Source organism: Centroberyx gerrardi, chromosome 4, assembly GCF_048128805.1.
Source record: "Centroberyx gerrardi isolate f3 chromosome 4, fCenGer3.hap1.cur.20231027, whole genome shotgun sequence".
Classification (NCBI taxonomy): Eukaryota; Metazoa; Chordata; class Actinopteri; order Beryciformes; family Berycidae; genus Centroberyx; species Centroberyx gerrardi.
The window spans coordinates 26,582,290-26,600,041 of NC_136000.1; the positions used below are offsets into that span (position 1 = coordinate 26,582,290).

A 17,752-nucleotide genomic window follows, 5' to 3' on the forward strand; every position below is an offset into this window, starting at 1 on the left:
ATTGTAGAATAATGATACTAGCCTATATTAGATTAAAAAAAAAAAAAAAAAAAAGTACCACACACCATACGTCCCTATAAGAGTATTACAGATATTTTTCGTTAGATAAATAGATGGATAGATAGATGTGGGGTGGATATGTAGGGTGGGTGTGTTTTGGGGTGGGTGCTGTGATGTAATAGGGGAGGTGGGGGGGGGCTGCTCTCTCTCCCCCATAGAGCGCAGCATGAGCGCTCCGCAGCAAAAGGATGTGTGAGCAGGCAGCGCGCTACTGCAGGGACGGAGTCCACAAACTGCTCAACAAAGAACAAGCCAAACTCCGGGCCCAGGACAGCCGAGAGCAGCCCAATCCCGTGGCCGGTCAGGACAGCGAGTCCGCGACGGCAGCGCAGTCCGGAAACAGCGGCGCCCAGCCCGGTGGAATCGACGGGCTCGTCCGCTGGATCGTCACCAAAATGAGCGACAACAAGAACATCTCCAGCCGGGAGTACGCCGGGAGCAAGGAGGAGGTGGCCGTGGCTCAGGAGCAGTTCTTCGCCCCCGAACCGCGGAAAGGCATCTCCGTTATTTTGGATGTGAGTATGGAGACTGACCCGCGGGCTGTAGGCTGCGGTCTTCCTGATGCTTTGACAGCTCGGGTGGGTGGGCGGGTGAGGGAGAAACGGATCCGGCGAGCGGCGCGTACGGACCGGTGCAGTGCGCACTTACGCACAGATGATGTTACAGTTCACCGTTGAGGCGTTTAGCGGGCGCTCTTATCCAGAGCAGGTAGGGCTTTGTCTTGCTCTGACACTTCGACAGGACACGTGGATCAAACCTGTGACGCTCTCTAAACACTTGTCCACTCTGCCGCCCCATCCCGCTACATGTTGGGGAAATATAGGCTATTGCCCCCTCTATTTAAATGATATTGGATATACGCCGCATATAAACTTTAACAGTTCAATAAATGGCCAAAGAAACTGTTAAGCCTGGCTTGATTTGTAAATCCTCTTTTTCCATATCAGAGTAGACTACAAAAATCATTCTACGTTCAAATTAATGACGCTATTCTGTATAGCCCTACTTGCGTGTTTTGGTTGTGTTTTTATGTCCGAGGAAAGTCTGAAGCGCACACCAACGCACTTCGCCATTACTACACCTATCCATGTTAAGTTCAGCATCAGTGCTGAAAATGTTCAACTCGTTTATTCGGGATTTAAGCTTTTTTTTTTTTTAACTCACAAAAATCATTTCTATGAAAATATATTGTTCCCTTCTCCGTAATTTGTTTTCAGTTGTCCCGATCACACCCCTGCATTACAGACGCTATCATAAACCATAATCACAAGACTCTGTTCTATCGTGATATAATGCATCAATCTATGTTTCTTGCTCTGAGGCTTTTATAACACATATACCTAAACTTGTTAAATGATGCAGCCTCTACGTGGCAATTACGCAGCGCAGCATTGATTTAGGTCGGGGCATCAATAGTAGTAGATTCTTTTTCATCAGCGCCCTAGTAAATTTTCCCCTCGGAGATCAGCTTATATTACTTTAATGGTTTAAGGGGGTAAAAAAAAAACTTATAAGGAAACTAGTTCAGTTGCTACACAGACCCTGACCACGACCTAGATAGACTGATAGATTGATGAGGAAGGGGTGCGTGGAAATTAAAACTAATTATGATCAAGTCCGGAGGGCCAAATGTATCCCAGTAAACTAATAAAGGTGTGTGTGTGTGTGTGTGTGTGTGTGTGTGTGTGAGCGAGAGAGAGAGAAAGAGAGAGGAAGAGGGGGATAGCTTAATTGGAAGCTCCTCCTCCTTTATGTATCAGACCGAACAGCAGATCGTCCACTCTTGACATCCAGAGCTTAGACGCAGCCCAGCAGTGTTTCATAACCTCTGAGTCAGGCCCCATAATGGCTCTGTGTCCTGTTTCTGCTGTTGGGAGTGTGTTTTCATTACACTTAGTCACCCTGCAGGCTGCATGTCTGAAGTTTGGGTCCTGGCCTGAAAACAGAAAAGAAACACCTTTTTCATGTGCCATTACAATCAGGTTACACAAACATGGGCCAGGCCTGGTTCTGCACTCAGATGATGCTGTGTGTAATCTGTGTATGCGGTCTGGAAAGTGTGCATGATGCCCCGCCCTCTGAGAGCGCTGGTGAAATCACAGCCTCCTTCTGGCATTTTCTTTCCAGCTCACTTTCCGCATTGGCTTGAACTTTCAAATGTCAATCGCATTTGCCATTTCCCGATAGCCTATTATTGAACCCAGAATTATTATCATGGTGAAGGAGTCCAAGACAAAGGGTTTTGAATGATGTGTGTGTGTGTGTGTGTGTGTGTGTGTGTGTGTGCCTGCTGGCAACATTCTCCTCAGTAGCCCCACTCTGCTGATTTCTACCTCTTTCTCATCTTTAAATGTTCTCTCCCTCTCCTCCGTTGTCATAACCCTGCTGCACCTTTCTTTTCTAACAATGCTGCCCTCTCATCCTTCAGAGCTCCTTAACCTCCTCTCTTCCTTTCTCCTCTCCTCTCCTCTCCTCTCTCCATTTGTCTCCTCTCCTCTCTTGTCTTCTTCTCCCGTCTTTCCTCTCTTGTTATCTCCTATTTTTTTTCCCCCTCTCTTCTCCATCTCTTCTTTCATCTTCCTCTCCTCTGCTCAGCCAGGCTGGGAAACATCCATTCTTAATAAGGTTAGGCGATACAGCATAGAAAATTCTCTCTCTCTCTCTCTCTTTCTCTCGCTCTCTCTCTTTCTCTCTCTCTCTCTGTTTCTCTCCTGTGTTTCTATTTCGATCTGTCCCGCTCTCTCTGTTTCTCTCCCTTGCTGTCTCTCATTTTCTTCTCACTCTGCATTTCTGTTACAACTCTTTACACACACACACACACACACACACCTTCCGCCTCCTCGCCGCAGCACTCTCCCTCCTCTCCAAGCGTGTCTTTCTCTCCGGCAGCTCCGGAGCTGGCTGTTTCTGCGAAGTTGAGTGCACCCCAGGGTGCAGTCAGAAAGCAGAACAATGGCGAACAGCTTGTCATTTGGAACGTCGCTCATCTGAGCCGCTAATGACGTTCGCTCTGACCTGTTCAAACGGCACCAGCTGTTTTTAGGAACAGTTTTACAAGAGTTTTTGCACACAAAGACAGACATGCAAAATCATTTTAATGCAAGTTCAACAGCTTGAGACAATGAAGAACTCCATTGGCACCATTAAATATAGAAACCTGGGAAAAAAATCACTGTGGATAACAAAGTGAGCAGCGTAATATAAAATGACTTTTGGTCATGACTGTCCATCTACATTGCCACCAAATGATGCCTATGCATCTCATTAAAACAGCAAAACACTCGACTTTGAACAGTAAAATAGTTCCTCTCCTTTCCTTTAACCTTGCTGTTAACAGTCGATGAGGGAGGTCTGTGAGAAGAATGAAAAATAAAATGAAGTCTTATTTTCCGACACACTCGGATTGATTTTGATGTGCAAATACTCTTTGAAGTTTTATTCGAGTTCTGTTCCTCTCAACCCGCGAGGGGAAGGGAATCTGTGTGTACTTTTTAGACTTTTTTTATTTTTTTTTTAATTTCAAACACTGCCATTGTTGTTCACAGCTCCTCCCAGAGATCAGAGGTAGACTTTGGCATCCTGTCTGTGTGATGGGGGTTAAGTTAAGGTCAGTTCCGATCTATGATTTGAAGGCAAGCCTAGCTGCTCCGGCTGTTTAATATCCACCTGGTCTCAGAGCTTCTTAACATTTTGTGAACACTGTTGCCGTTTGAAGTCAGTGGAAACCTTTTGAATTTTCACAAGCGTCTTCCAAGCCATTGTCAGTCTATTTTTGGTGAAGAGCTGCCTGTGTGTGTGTGTGTGTGTGTTTGTGTTGTGAGAGGTGGAGGTTTGTCCCCTTTATTTTTCATCTGAAGTAGAGGGAAACTGGGTCACCCACATTTTGACACTCCCCATGCTCTTTCAACCCTTTACTAATGAATGTTCACACATATACAGTGGCACAGGGGTGTGTGAGTGCTCTGCTGCTCTGCTGCAGTGTGTGTGTGTGTGTGTGTGTGTGTGTGTGTGTGTGTGCGTGTGCTATTTCGAATCAAAAGATTAGACGAGCGCAAGAGTTCTAACATGATGTGATGTATAATATTTCAAACAGATCTGACCTTTTCATTATCCACTCAATGAAAGACAATCAAACTTCTGTGACCCTTTGCTGAAAAAGAAAGTCTCTTGTTCAGTGACATTTAAAATCCCCTTTTTGCTGCGAGACGTTTAGCAAAATGTCAATGATAAGTCAATGACTGGTAAGAAGTCGCACCCGAGCTGTTTCATCTTTCCCTTTGGTTTCTGTGCAGATCACGCTGGTTCTAAAACTTGAATGATATTAGAATATGAATTAGGAAAATATTCTTTTGATTCAAAACACAACGACAAAGGGTTGAATAGCGGAGATCTCGTCGACTTTACCTTGCCAGTGCAGGCTGTGTTGCACATTCAGTCTCACCATCTCTCTCTATGCACACACACACACACACACACACAAACACAGCACACACACGCTGTACCTGCCTGCCACTCCCTCTCGCTTTCTGTCTACCTACTGCATCTACCTCGCATTTCTTTTGTCTCTCTGTCTACCCATTGTCATTGTGCTGTTTTCTGTAAGTCGTTGCTAGTAACAGTTCATAACACACACAAAAGCTCAGCTGAAGCTCTGATAAAAGCTATTTCTTCAGGAACACAGAATCAGCCCTGCCAATTTCAAAACCATAGAGAAAGCAGCACTTTCACTGGAGCTATAAATTAGCTCCCAGAATAGTGGGGTGTGTGTATGTGTGTGTGTGTGTGTGTGTGTGTGTGAGAGAGAGAGAGTATGAGTGCAAGAGCACATGTATAAAGCAACTGATCATCAATCACCTATAGATCAATGGCTTTCTTTAGTGTTCATATGTGTGTGTTCATGCATGTGTGTATGTGTGTGTGTGTGTGTGTGTGTGTGTGTGTGTGTGTGAGCGTACTTGTGTTTGTGTCTCAGCGTTCATCCTCTGTCAGACTAATAAACTTCTCAGTCCCTTGGCTCCTAACAAGTCTCACACACATCACTGCACATTATCTGGCTGAGACACACTATTTACAAGTGTGTGTGTGTGTGTGTGTGTGTGTACTTTCATGTGTGTCTGATTGAGTTTCTGTGTGGACTTATGTGCCGTATTGATTTTGCCTAAAATCAACAAAATGATTGGAAGACTGAACATTTCTATTATGTGTTATTTACCCTCTGGGTTCTGTTTTTATTGCGAAGAACTAGTGCAATCACTCTCTACTCTGCTTGAAAAACACATAAACACATTACGTCTGTTTAGCCACCTTTTACTTGAATTGAAACCTGACTAAATGTCTTGCCCCAGAGCCCAGGATGCCCATTCACAAACCTGATTAAATTTTCAAAAATGCATCAGCTTCAGTCTCAAAATGCAGCATGCACAAATGTTAGTAATGGGCCTGTCAAAACATCTGAAATAGCTCTTTGTCTAACATGTCAGATCTCTTCCGTGACTTCAAAACAAAAGCTGATATTCAATGCTCTTTATCCCAGAAAACAGAATTAGTAAACAGAGACAGTGTACTTCTAGAGAATGTGTGAGCATAGAGTTTAATTCCAAAATGAGATATCCCACCATTTATAAAGTGATATCTACTCTTACAAAATGATTCATGGCACCAAAGTAGAAATGAAAACAAAAAAAAATTAAGATGCATTTTAAAGGACTAGTAAGTAACTGGATCCTGTATATTTTACAGGTATAGAATGATGAACTTTGAGTTGTGATTTTTTGCCTCAAACGTGTTATATTGTATTTCGGAATAATAATTTAACGTGCAATTTCCTAAAGAAACTGCGCAAATCAAGTAATCGCGCGGACACGCCCACACAATTGAGCACTGATTTCAATTAGCATCGGGATAAACGTAGAAATAACGTCTTTGGACCAAGCCACTGACATCGGCTGATAGATGTCTGCGATGCCCCGCAGCCGCAGGCAACAGGTGTCTGGAAGGAGCCAGATGCATGAACCTGAAGTGTTGACAGCAGCTTAATCAATCTCCTCCTTGATCTCATTAAGTAAGTCAGTAATTTTATGACTTTGCAACCTAGGACAGCAAATAATTTCAGTCTCCAGTGATATTCTCCTTCAAAATATCCCCTCTCTAGCAGGCCTTGGATGTTGGCCTGGCTACAATCACAGCTGCCATAGTAACTGCAAAGTGTGCGCATCACATCCCCCTTTAAACCTCCATTACCGCCAACTTTCAGAAGGTCTTAACAATTTCACCTTAATTGCGAGTGGCAATTAGCAATAATGTTTTCGAATTGGACGCACCCTGTAAGGAGCCTCATTTGCATAGAAAGGGGTCGTTTTTGCGCTGACATGCAGATGGATAACTGAATTTAAATATATATGAACAGCGACAGCACACTGTGTAGCTATTTACTTGGCAGCACAATTATTTGTGCGCTTTCCACCCACTGCGGGTGGCTTGTGAATCACGTTTTTTTACTGTAATAGAAAGAGTCTGCCCTCACTGGCTGGTATATGACCTGTAAACCCCCCTCTGTCTATGCTCTATCCACCTTTCAGTACCTCCACTAATACTAACACCGCTCTCTTGCTTTCTGTTCACAGATATTCCGAAGAGCTGATAAAGATGGTGAGTGAATTCTTTGACTATCTCAATTGTTCTCTCAGGACAAGGGGAAAAAATACATGAAAATGGCTTACAAGTATCTGAAGTAATGAGGTGTGCTCGAGTGAACTTGCCTGACATTTGAGCAGCCTATAACTTAATGTATTAGTTGAAAAAATGGCTTCATTGAGTGCTTCCCATGTAGCTTAGGTAACTGAATTTTATTTAACCCAAGTTAAATAAAGTTTAGATCTTTTATCCCTGGACCACAGTCCAACTCTGTGTTTTACCTTTGACTACAGCTGGTTGGTACCACTACAGGTGCATAAGTGTTCTACGATATGATACGATACGATATGATATGATATGATACGATACGATATGATATGATACAATACAATATGCTACCATACAGTATGATATGATACGATACGATATGCTACCATACAGTATGATATGATACGATACAATATGCTACCATACAGTATGATATGATACGATACGGTACGGTACGATACAATATAATACGATACAATACAATATGATACAATACAATACAATTCGATACGATACGATACGATACGATACGATACGATACGATACGATATGGTATGGTACGATATGATACGATATGATATGATATGATACAATATGATACGATACAATACAATATGATACAATATGATACGATACAATACAATATGATACAATACGATACAATATGATACAATACAATACAATGCGATACGATACGATACAGTACGATATGATACAATATGATACAATATGATATGATATGATACGATACAGTACAATACGATACAATATGATATGATACAATATGATACGATATGATATGATACAATACAGTACGATATGATACAATATGATACAATATGATATGATATGATACGATACAGTACAATACGATACAGTACGATATGATACAATATGATACAATATGATATGATATGATATGATACAGTACAATATGATACGATATGATATGATACAGTACAACACGATACAACATGATACAATATGATACGATGCGATACGATACAATATGATACAATATGATATGATACAATACAGTACGATACGGTACAATATGATACAATATGATATGATACAATACAGTACGATACAGTACAATATGATACAATGTGATACAATATGATATGATACGATACAATGATACGATGTGATTCAATACACTACAATATGATATGATGAGATACGGTATGATACTGTCATATGACACAATATGAGCCAATATGATGTGATATATGATATGACATGATGTGATATATGATATGATATATGATGCGATATTATAATATCCGATATGACATGATAATGATATGATACCATACGATAGAATACGATACAATACAATTCAATATGAATGGCATGCGATGCTCCTAAATGGGGTTAGGGATTACCTCAGTGTCATTCAGTGTTCGTTATCTTGGAAACGCAGCACCAAAGTCCTCTTTTCAAACAGATTTACAGTTTTGGTTCCAGGGAAAAAAAGTTGCAGGGGAAAAAATCTTGTTCTTGTGAGAAGACCTCACAGCCTGTTTCTATTCTGAACCGGTTCGGTTAGGTTTGCTGACGGATGCTTGTGTGTCAATATAGACATCTGTTTGGAGAGATTCCTTGAGCTTTGAAGCCTCTAGTGTTGAGGAAACTACCGAGTTCCAAACTCTGACTCAAAGATATTGCTGTCTGAGCTCTCGCTGCTGCAGTGTGCTGTATTTTTAGCATGTTGGAACATTAAAGTGTTTTTTTGAGTGGGAAAGTTTATATTGCTCTGTAGCTGTGCCAGTGAGCAGTTTGTTTATACCCTCTGGCATTGCATGTTCTGCTGCGCTCTCTCTCTCTCTCTCTCTCTCTCTCTCTGTCTCTCTCTGTCTCTCTCTCTCTCTCTTCATCTTCTCCATATCTCTCTTAATCTCTTTCCCTCTCTCTATATATATCTGTTCCTGCTCTATCCCTCTCTCCTCTCTTTCTCTTCCTTTCTTTCTGCATCTCTCTTTTATCCCATCACTGTGTCTTTGACAGGAAAGAATAAAACTAATGAGGAAACAGCTTAAAAAGCTTTGTTTTCATACCAGCCAGATGGCCATTTGCTCTTCCAGTGTGTCTGTGTGTGTGTGTGTGTGTGTGTGTGTGTTTGTGTTTCTCTGCTATCCAAGCAAGCTGTGATTATTCCCTTGCCGACTCTCCAGCACAGATATGCTCCCAGCCTTCTACTATTGATCTCAGTAAAGGAGATATCCATTCACTTTGACGTGCACTGCCATGTACATTTTACACACACACACACACACTACTGACTCTTTTATGTAGTCATTTTGGAGTCACCTGTCTGAGTGTATGTGTGTGTGTCTACAATGTTTGTGTGTCTAAATGTTTCTGTTCAAGATACAGTCCACTGCACATCATCCTCCACCACATCTACACACAAATCAATTGAAGTTATACAGCATTTTATTTTGATCTTTATAACTTTACATGACCAGCACTTTTGAAGATGACATTCTTATCTTGCCTGAAGAAACATACGGTACATACTGCTCTGATTGCAGTATATCAAGCATATAGCAAGAGCATCATACAAGGAGGAGATAGCAAAATGTTAAGCGAGCAAATTGTGTTAACTCTGATGATGTAGTTGACCCTGACCTTTGACCTCCCTGTGGGATCAATAAAGTATCCCATTAATGTTTGGGTTTTCTTTCATTTAGATTATCTTTGCACATGAACAAGCACACCTGATCTCACCCAAGGACTAGTGTTATCAAGATATGGATTTTGCAGGACCAAAGTGAAGCGGACCTTAATTGCTTTACAATAAACAGCCAATCAACTGACCAATCCTGATCCTTGTTGTTCACACTGGGAGGAGTCAGTCAGGCCGTGGTTAGCCAGCTGAAGCTGCAGGACTGTCATAGTGCAACTAAATGACAGTCCCTCGGGACGTTTCAATAACTCCACCGCTGCCAGCAACTGCAAAACTGTTGAGTCTTTAAAGAGGCAGATATGGGTGGGGCTAGAGAATCAGGGAAAAAAGAGTGGGAGGGAGAGGGAGAACCAGTGAAGAAGAGAGAGAGAGAGAGAGAGAGAGAGAGAGAGAGAGTGAGTGGTTATTAGAGAGAAACGTGGTTATTTGATGTATGGAACACAGGGAGGAAAGAAAGAACCGGCGAGCGAGCTCAAGAAGAGCTATTTTTATCCTCCTCTCTCCTGGGAGAAGGCAGGGGAACTGTTTTAATGAGAGAGAGTGAGAGAGAGAGAGAGAGAGAGAGAGAGAGAGAGATGCTAACGGAGAGAGGAGAGCATTGTTAAAAAGAAAAGAAGGTGGAGGAGAAAGATGGACAGAAGGAGAGGGAGGAGGTGGGGGTGGCTAAAAATGGGAGGAGGGTAGAGAGAGAGAGAGCGAGAGAGAGAAGGAAAAGCAGGACAAAGAGAGGGAGAGAAACAAGGGAATAAGGGAGAATATCGTATATTTGACAAGTGGGCAGTAATTGAGGTTTAATTGGCTGAGTTCTGTCTTTGCATTCACTGCGCAGATTCCAGGGCCGTCCGCTCTGCCCCCAAGCTGTTAGAGCAGCAAGCCAAGAAGTGTGTGTGTGTGTGTGTGTGTGTGTGTGTGTGCATAAGCGTGTGCACATGCATTATGCGTGCATGTATACTCTATGTTTGCACAATGTTAATGAATGCAGTGCGTATATGCCGAATACAAATACAGGTAGCGCGCATGGGTGTGTTTATGAGTGTGTGCATGTACCAGTGCGTGTACGTGCGTGCATGAGTGTGTGTGTGTGTTTTTGTGTGTGTCTCAGTCAGCTTTTGTAGCTGATTATTATGGCTGACTCGGAGTGGTTGTTATACAGCTGTTGGATTGTTTCAGCAGCTAATAATCCTCCGTAACAGTTGCATCATTTGTCAACATTTGCTTAACCATTTTCCACTGGAAAGCTTGGGGAGAGGCAGGCGGAGCAGAACTTACAGTACAGCATCCTTGGGCTGCAAATGTAGAAGAATTGATCTGTGTTGTACCTGAGGATCTTAAATCTCTTCAACCTGTTAACGCTGCCAAACACCTGAAAAACCTTAAGAGCTTCCCAGGCTTGTGGGAGCTCTTTGGCTGACTGGGAGATGTTTCATGTTCCATATAGGAGGAATGGATTTGAATATGGCTCGTTTCTAGGAGTGTGAAAGAGTGCTGATGCATTACAATGCATCCATATGAATGTGGAACTCCAAAATGCATTTGTGAAATAGGAATCCTTTAGGATCGATATATAATTGCCCGTCTAATATACCGTGGTTCCACTGAGTTGTTGCAGTGTGAAACTTAATCTTTGGCCTTAAAATAAACAGTGTTGTGAACTAATAACTTGGGATACAGTTTTAATTACTTTTCTTAAGAGTAATGGATTACTGTACCTATTACTTCCTGATGAAAAGTAATTAGTTACATTACTTTTCCGTTACAGCCTAAAACAATTGTTCTAGGCTTACTTGTGTTCATTGGATCAATCAATATTGTAGACAAAAGCTCACATTACCAGCAGAAGTATCTAAATTATGATAGACACAAAATCTTTCTTTAAAGATTTTTAATAAAGATAGTATAGAGCCAACAGCATTAAATTATTACCACTTTGTCGGCTCGTTCATGTGCACCCTGCTGTAATTCCGATATTTCCGACATGACTTGAAGGCAGGATAAGACGAGGGGAATCTGTTGATAGACATTACACCACTAAAGAGGCTAAAGAGAGAGAAGTAACGACCGATCTGTTAGATCAGTAACTGTAATGTGATTACTGAAACTGGAACCGTAATGCCTTACTTTACTCCGTTACAGGAAGAAGTAATGTGATTACAGTAACATATTACTTTGTAACACATTACCCCCAAAAACTGCTGCTGACTGAATCAGATACATAAGTTATGTTTGTAATCTAATTACACTTCTAAAAAGTACCAAAATTTACTGTATCTGAATGGTGGTCACACTGTACGATTTTATGAAGCATTCAATGCTTGAAGAATTGAAAGAGTTGAATCATGACATGAGTATTTGTTTCACAAAGGATGCATGGTGGATATCGTATGCACCCCTAAAAAAACATGCCCTCAGAGGGAACTGAGGACATCATACACACAATCACAAACAAATATTGTTGAAAGAATAACCCCCTGCTTTAGGCCCATCTCTACTTAATGTTGCAAATAGTTCTCTCTCCTCTGGCACTGTTTCTGACTCATTCAAAGTTGCAGTCTCACCATTCACAGTCGAGCTGTTATCAAAGACGTCCAGCCTCAGTCCTGAGAATCCTAAGATCAGAAAAAAAATACACATTTCCAATCTTCCATTGCTCTCCAAAAAAACCTCCCTAGAAAATGAAAAAGCCCTGCAGCTTGCTCACTTTCTCAATTCAAACAACGTTTATGACCTCCCATCTGGCTTCAGTCCTCAGCTCTACTCAAAGTAACAAACGATCGGCTGTCAGCCATGGACCAGGGATCTGTGGCAGTCATCGTTTTCCTCAACTTAAAGCAATACACCAAGCTTTTGGGAGATTGGTCTGTTGGTCAATTTACCTGTTAAATGATGAGAACATAAACACCAAAATCCAAAGTCATCGGTAACACTTTAGCATACACTATGTGATCATATACTAACATTATCCAAAGCAAGAAGACTGACCTTTTAGTAATACAAAGTTGTTTCTGTTTTTTCTTACATGACCTGTGGATTCATACATTTTAAAAATAAAATATCATTAACTCACTATAACTGATGTAGCCAGGTTTATTTTTGGAGCTGCTTCAGGTGAACAATCACATATTCATCCGCTGTGCAGTGATTTTTAGCTGTACACAGTCTCCTATTACTCACCACTTTAATTCCTATGTAAACAGGGAAAGTAGTCCCAAAACAGTATACTATTTTTACGCGAGCGTATGTTGGGGCGCTTCTATGCGTCGGGTTTGATGTAGGTCATCCTTTTTGCGAGCAAAGTTGTCCAGCAGTGTGATTGGCTGTCAGTCGACCAATCAAGTCACTTTTGAGATAATGCTAATCACCTACTATCACCCAGCTGTATGCTAAAGTGTTCTCATCTCTTAATGGGGTAAGATGACCAATGGGCCAATTAATCTCCCAAAAACTTTATGTAGTCCTTTAAGTGCAGCCATCAGTACTGTTGATCACAGCATGTGTCTGACATCCTGCCCGTCTCTCTGTTCAGTATAGTGTGATGACTGCTTTTTTTTTTTTCTTTGCGTCTCGCCTAGTGACTCATCAGCCATCTGCTAATTATCGTCACTCTGCTTGACACGGAGACAGAAAGCAGACGGAGTTTAGGGAGGCTTGTTTATCCAGGCTGTCAAGACTAAACAGAATTACAACAATACAGCTAACAGCAAATAGGAGGGTGCAACTTGTCTAATCGGTGTGGTCAGACGAGGCTCATGACAGTTACAGTGGTGGAGTCGAGTTCCTCATTTTGTCTTTATTTTGTCTCCATCTTTGGTGCTCAGCGCTCATTGCTGTGGTGTTTCTGCACTACTCTTCCCAGAGTTCACCTGTCAATCAAACAGTGTGTCCAGTACTGCTGTGAGTTGAATCAAGTTGTTATCAATCAGCAGTAGAGAGAAGCAAAACAGACATTTACTTAGATGAAAATAATATGTTTAAACAGCGGTGTGATTTTATTTTTGGCAGGAGTTGAGATTTTTGGAACACGGCAGCCTTGTATTTATGAAGAAGGCTCCAGTTTTCTGGTACAGTATTTCATTTTTTTGTGCTATCCTGATTACAACCCTAATCAATGCACTGAACTAATTAAAAAAGAAAGAAATTGAAAAAAAGAAACTTGTTCCTCGAGCGTTGCATAATGTAGATACATAAGGCTCACTCAGTGTATTGCTTTCAGGAGAAGACCTAAGTAAGATCCCCATTTAACCAGGCAAGCTGACTAAGAACACATTCTTATGTGCAGAAGTCATTTCAGGGAGAAGGAGGGTTGCATACTGTACATAGACACATTCACATCTAGGGACTCCCCAGTACAATCACAGCCATACTGTTGGCCACCGCACAGCTCCACTGGAACAGTTGGGGCGTTCAATGCCTTGCTGAGGAACACTTCAACACAAGCTGTTATGGGACGGGAGATGTTGGGATGTCTTTTTCATTTCTTCGTTTCTCAGCTTTCCTCTGAGAGGCTTTGAAATAGCGAGCTTCTGGTCATGCACTGCAAATAAATATCCATCTCAACAAGCCATCTAATCAAATACTGAGGCTGAAAATTGTATTTTTCTTACAAAAGTGAAAAAATTAGACTCTTGGATGAGATAACTTCACTTGTCCCCAATGCAGATCAACTAGTTTCAAGAATTTTCCTTAATCAGGTTTCATTTTCTTGATAGTGGCGTGATCTCCCTTAATTCTGCCTTATTTCGAGATATTGACACTTTCTAGAAAATTTCTGAACAAGTGAAACCAGTGGAAACGAGTGGAATTATCTCACCCCATTGGTAGAATTTTCAGAGGGAAAGTGAGACTAAATGACTGGCTAAGATGGACATTTTTTTGCAGTGTAAGCTTGTTTCTCAGCCCATTTGGCTCCCGCCTCCCTCTTACGGTAATGCTATGCAGTATATTTGCCTTACTACAATAGAAAGTGCGCCATGGGCATCATGAGTTTTCGCTGCAGACAGGGTGTAAATGTATGTTCTCTCTACTAGCCTCCTGCACTACTCTAAACTTATTTACCCTTTTTACTTATTCATCAAGCTGCCTCACGGAGGAAAGCACAGAGAGATGGAGGAAAGGAGAAAGAGGGGTGAGCTGGGAGAGGAGGAGGGAGAAGAGGGAGGAAAAGTGAGAGGGAGAGAGACATTGAGTAATAGAGGGCTTTCAGGTGACGTAACCCTCTGGCGGCCATAGTGGAGGACCTCAGCACATGGGCAACATACTGTGAACAGCTGGTTGGGTTTCTAAATATAGAACTCAACAGAACTGAGTAGACATGGTTAATATCTGTGCTGTTTTTGACTGATAATTTCACCATTGATAAATATGATCGATGTTGTCAGCTTGTTATCAGGTCAGCTAACCATCACTGTCATGTTGTCGACAGGATTTGCACGCTAGCTAATTTAGTAGAAGCTAGTGTTAACAGTGGCTAGTAGTTACATGTTAACATTTATATCAGCTGCTTTGCTAAATTAGCGTACTAGCTTGTTAGCTAGGAACAGAAAAGGGCAAAGACAAAAAACTAGTTTGGGCTAACTGAGCTGACTTTCCTACCACATGGACTTGCGGCTAAAGACAAGATAGTTTCTTGTGTAACAGTAACCTAAATTTGGAAACCAATACATTATCAGACTATTCACTTTTACTTAGGACATCACTGAATTGACCTGCACCCAGACCACAACCATCTTTTTCAGGTATCTCTCTTTTTCTTGCCCGGTTGTTATATAGGCTATAGCTAATTTTCCAGTGGCTCTGCAAAACCTATAGGAGCAGAAAGGCCAATGAGACAAAATAGGAGCAAGGAAGTGAATGAGGGCAAGTGGTGAAAAGGAAAATAGACAAAAATAGGAGGAAAGAGGACGAGAGAAGTTGAAGAACAGCGGGAGAAATGAAATGACACAGCATTAGAAGAAAATCTAAAGTTAGGAAACCGGAGGAGTGCAACGGAGTGAAAGTACGCCCTACAGAAGCAGTAGGAATACAAATGCAGGAGGTAAGGGAGGACAAAGACAGAGATGGATGGAGAGAGAGATATACGAGTTAAGAAAGAGAGGGAGAGAGCGAGAAAGCGAAATATAATTCAGTGTAGAGAGAGACAGACTGACAAGAGAGAGAGACAAGAGTGTGAGAGATGAGTTGATGCAGACAGACAGCATGATGGGTCTGTACTGGAGCGTTTACTTCATGGTTTATTCAGTGGGACAGGAGGTCGATGGAGCCAGCTGATTCATTGGTCTACCAAGCCAGTCCAGGTCTTAAAGATAGGCCAGATTACATCTTTCTTAACTCTCCCATTCCCCAAAGCTGAGGTTGGATATTTAAGGTAGACTTCTCCACACTCTCGAAATCAAAAATTAAGTCTTTAAGCTAGACTTCTCCTAGCTCTTAGTTAAAGTTGAGCCTTCCAGTGATATTTCACCTTGGTATAAAATGTATAGTTCTCAATCATCCAGTCTGCCACTCAGACACTCTACCAGCCAGCCAGTCAGTCAACTTGACGCTAAACCTTCCAGTCATCAGCTGTTCAGTCGTGTCAGTCAGGCAGTGGGTTTGCCATTCGGACAGGCCAGTCTGCCACTTAGCCAACCTGCTTGCTAGCCAGTTAGTCTGCCACTCGTACCCCTTTCATGCCCGACCCAGGAAATACTGTGCGTACGTCCACCATCAGCATGAAAGAGTCGACTATGCAAAGCGAGCGTGATCGAAAGCAGGGTTGAAACAGGGATCAAACTGACATAAGACATAAAAGAGTAATGGAAGCACGTCTGCTTTTGATGACATTATAAGCTGACCACCCATGAAGAAGTGAGGATGAGGAATCGTAATTGCGTACGCAGACATTCCAGTGCAAACTGCCTTCAACACGGGATGGATCAGCATACTGTAATACTCGTGGGTCATGTGTAGTATAAGCGAAGAAGCCAGCTAGCCAGTCAGTCAACCAGCCAACCAGTCAGTCTCCTACTAAGGCAGCCGGTCAGTCAGGCAATCATTTTAACACAAAGCCAGCCAGTCAGTCAGTAGCTGGGTTTACATGGAGCCTCATATTCCATGAAGAATCAGAAAAACAGCCCAGTCAGAATAATAATGCCTCAAGTAACAACCTCAAATGGAATAGATTAACAAACTCAATTTTGTTTGGTATTATAGAGGTGACATAAACCTTTGATAATCCATTCAATAGGAGAACATTAGTTCTTTTTTTGATTGGAATACATAAGATTCTTTCTGCAGACAGAGTATGTGACATCAATACAGTTCCAGGAAAGTTGTTGGGTGCCAAAGAGAAACGGTCCTTTCTTTCTGAAAACTTTGTAAGACATAGGACTCATTGAATGCCAGTAGGCGATGCAGCTCGTCAGTCAGCCAGTCAGAACCGTGTCAGATGTATCTAATCATCTGCAGTCTTTAATCACACAGACGCTGCCGCTAACGAACACCCAAAGTGCCCCACGCCGAGGGACAGAGGGGGAGGGGAGGGAGACAGGAGAGGAGAAGACAGGTGTGGCAGAAAAAGAGGGATTTGCTCTGTGGGACACAGGGATAATTAAGGAACGAAGCGGTGCGCTCTCACTGCGTGGCTTTTTTTGTCAGAAAAGCACTGCCTCAACCGCAATTTGTGCTGATAATTTGAAAAATTGCTTTGTTTCCATAAGGACCAACAACCATAGTGTCATATCAAACAGTACCTACAACTCTCAGACACTTGGCAGAAATGCCCATAACACAGCCGATGTGCTCGATACTAACTCTTAATGATCAGAGTATCACCTGCTACCAACTTGTCCACCAAATCTTTCTCTATTTTCATTCCGGTTGTTGTTGTAAACTGTCAGCTGCCTGAATCCTGCCTCTTCTTCATTGTAATTGGTCAGCTCACAAAAAGCAGCTTCTTCTCTACAAAGTTGAACTCTTCGCAACTTCACAAAGTGCTCTGCTCTGCCTAAGACACCAGGTGCAACGCCTTTTTCCAGCCCGCCTGCAGCCACTTCCCTTTCTTATTCTGGTAAAAAAAATTTGCTGACAGTTTGAAAAAAGTGGAATAGCATGAACACGCCCTGAGCGAACAAGACCGGGAAAGAAGAGAGAATATGTGGAAAGAATAAAGGAGGACATAAGATAGGATTTGATAGACTTTGTTAATCCCCCAAGGGAAAAAAAAAATCTCTCTCTTTCCTCTGGTCGGGGTGCAGGGGTCAGGCAGGTTGCGGCACCTCTGGAGCAGATAGGGGTTAAGTAGAGTATCTTACTCAAAGATACTTTGGCAGGCAGGGCTGCATG

General features: G+C 42.1%; 1 protein-coding gene across 1 annotated transcript in view; it reads left to right on the plus strand.

The window, feature by feature from the left end:
* The first annotated feature begins 248 nt into the window (after positions 1 to 248).
* Positions 249 to 17,752, plus strand: part of necab2 (N-terminal EF-hand calcium binding protein 2) — a 101,769-nt gene continuing 84,265 nt past the window's right edge. Inside the window, exons 1-2 of the mRNA XM_071897867.1 lie at positions 249 to 575; positions 6,684 to 6,708. Coding sequence (XP_071753968.1) covers positions 249 to 575; positions 6,684 to 6,708 — 352 coding nt within the window. The remainder of the gene's footprint in view (positions 576 to 6,683; positions 6,709 to 17,752) is intronic.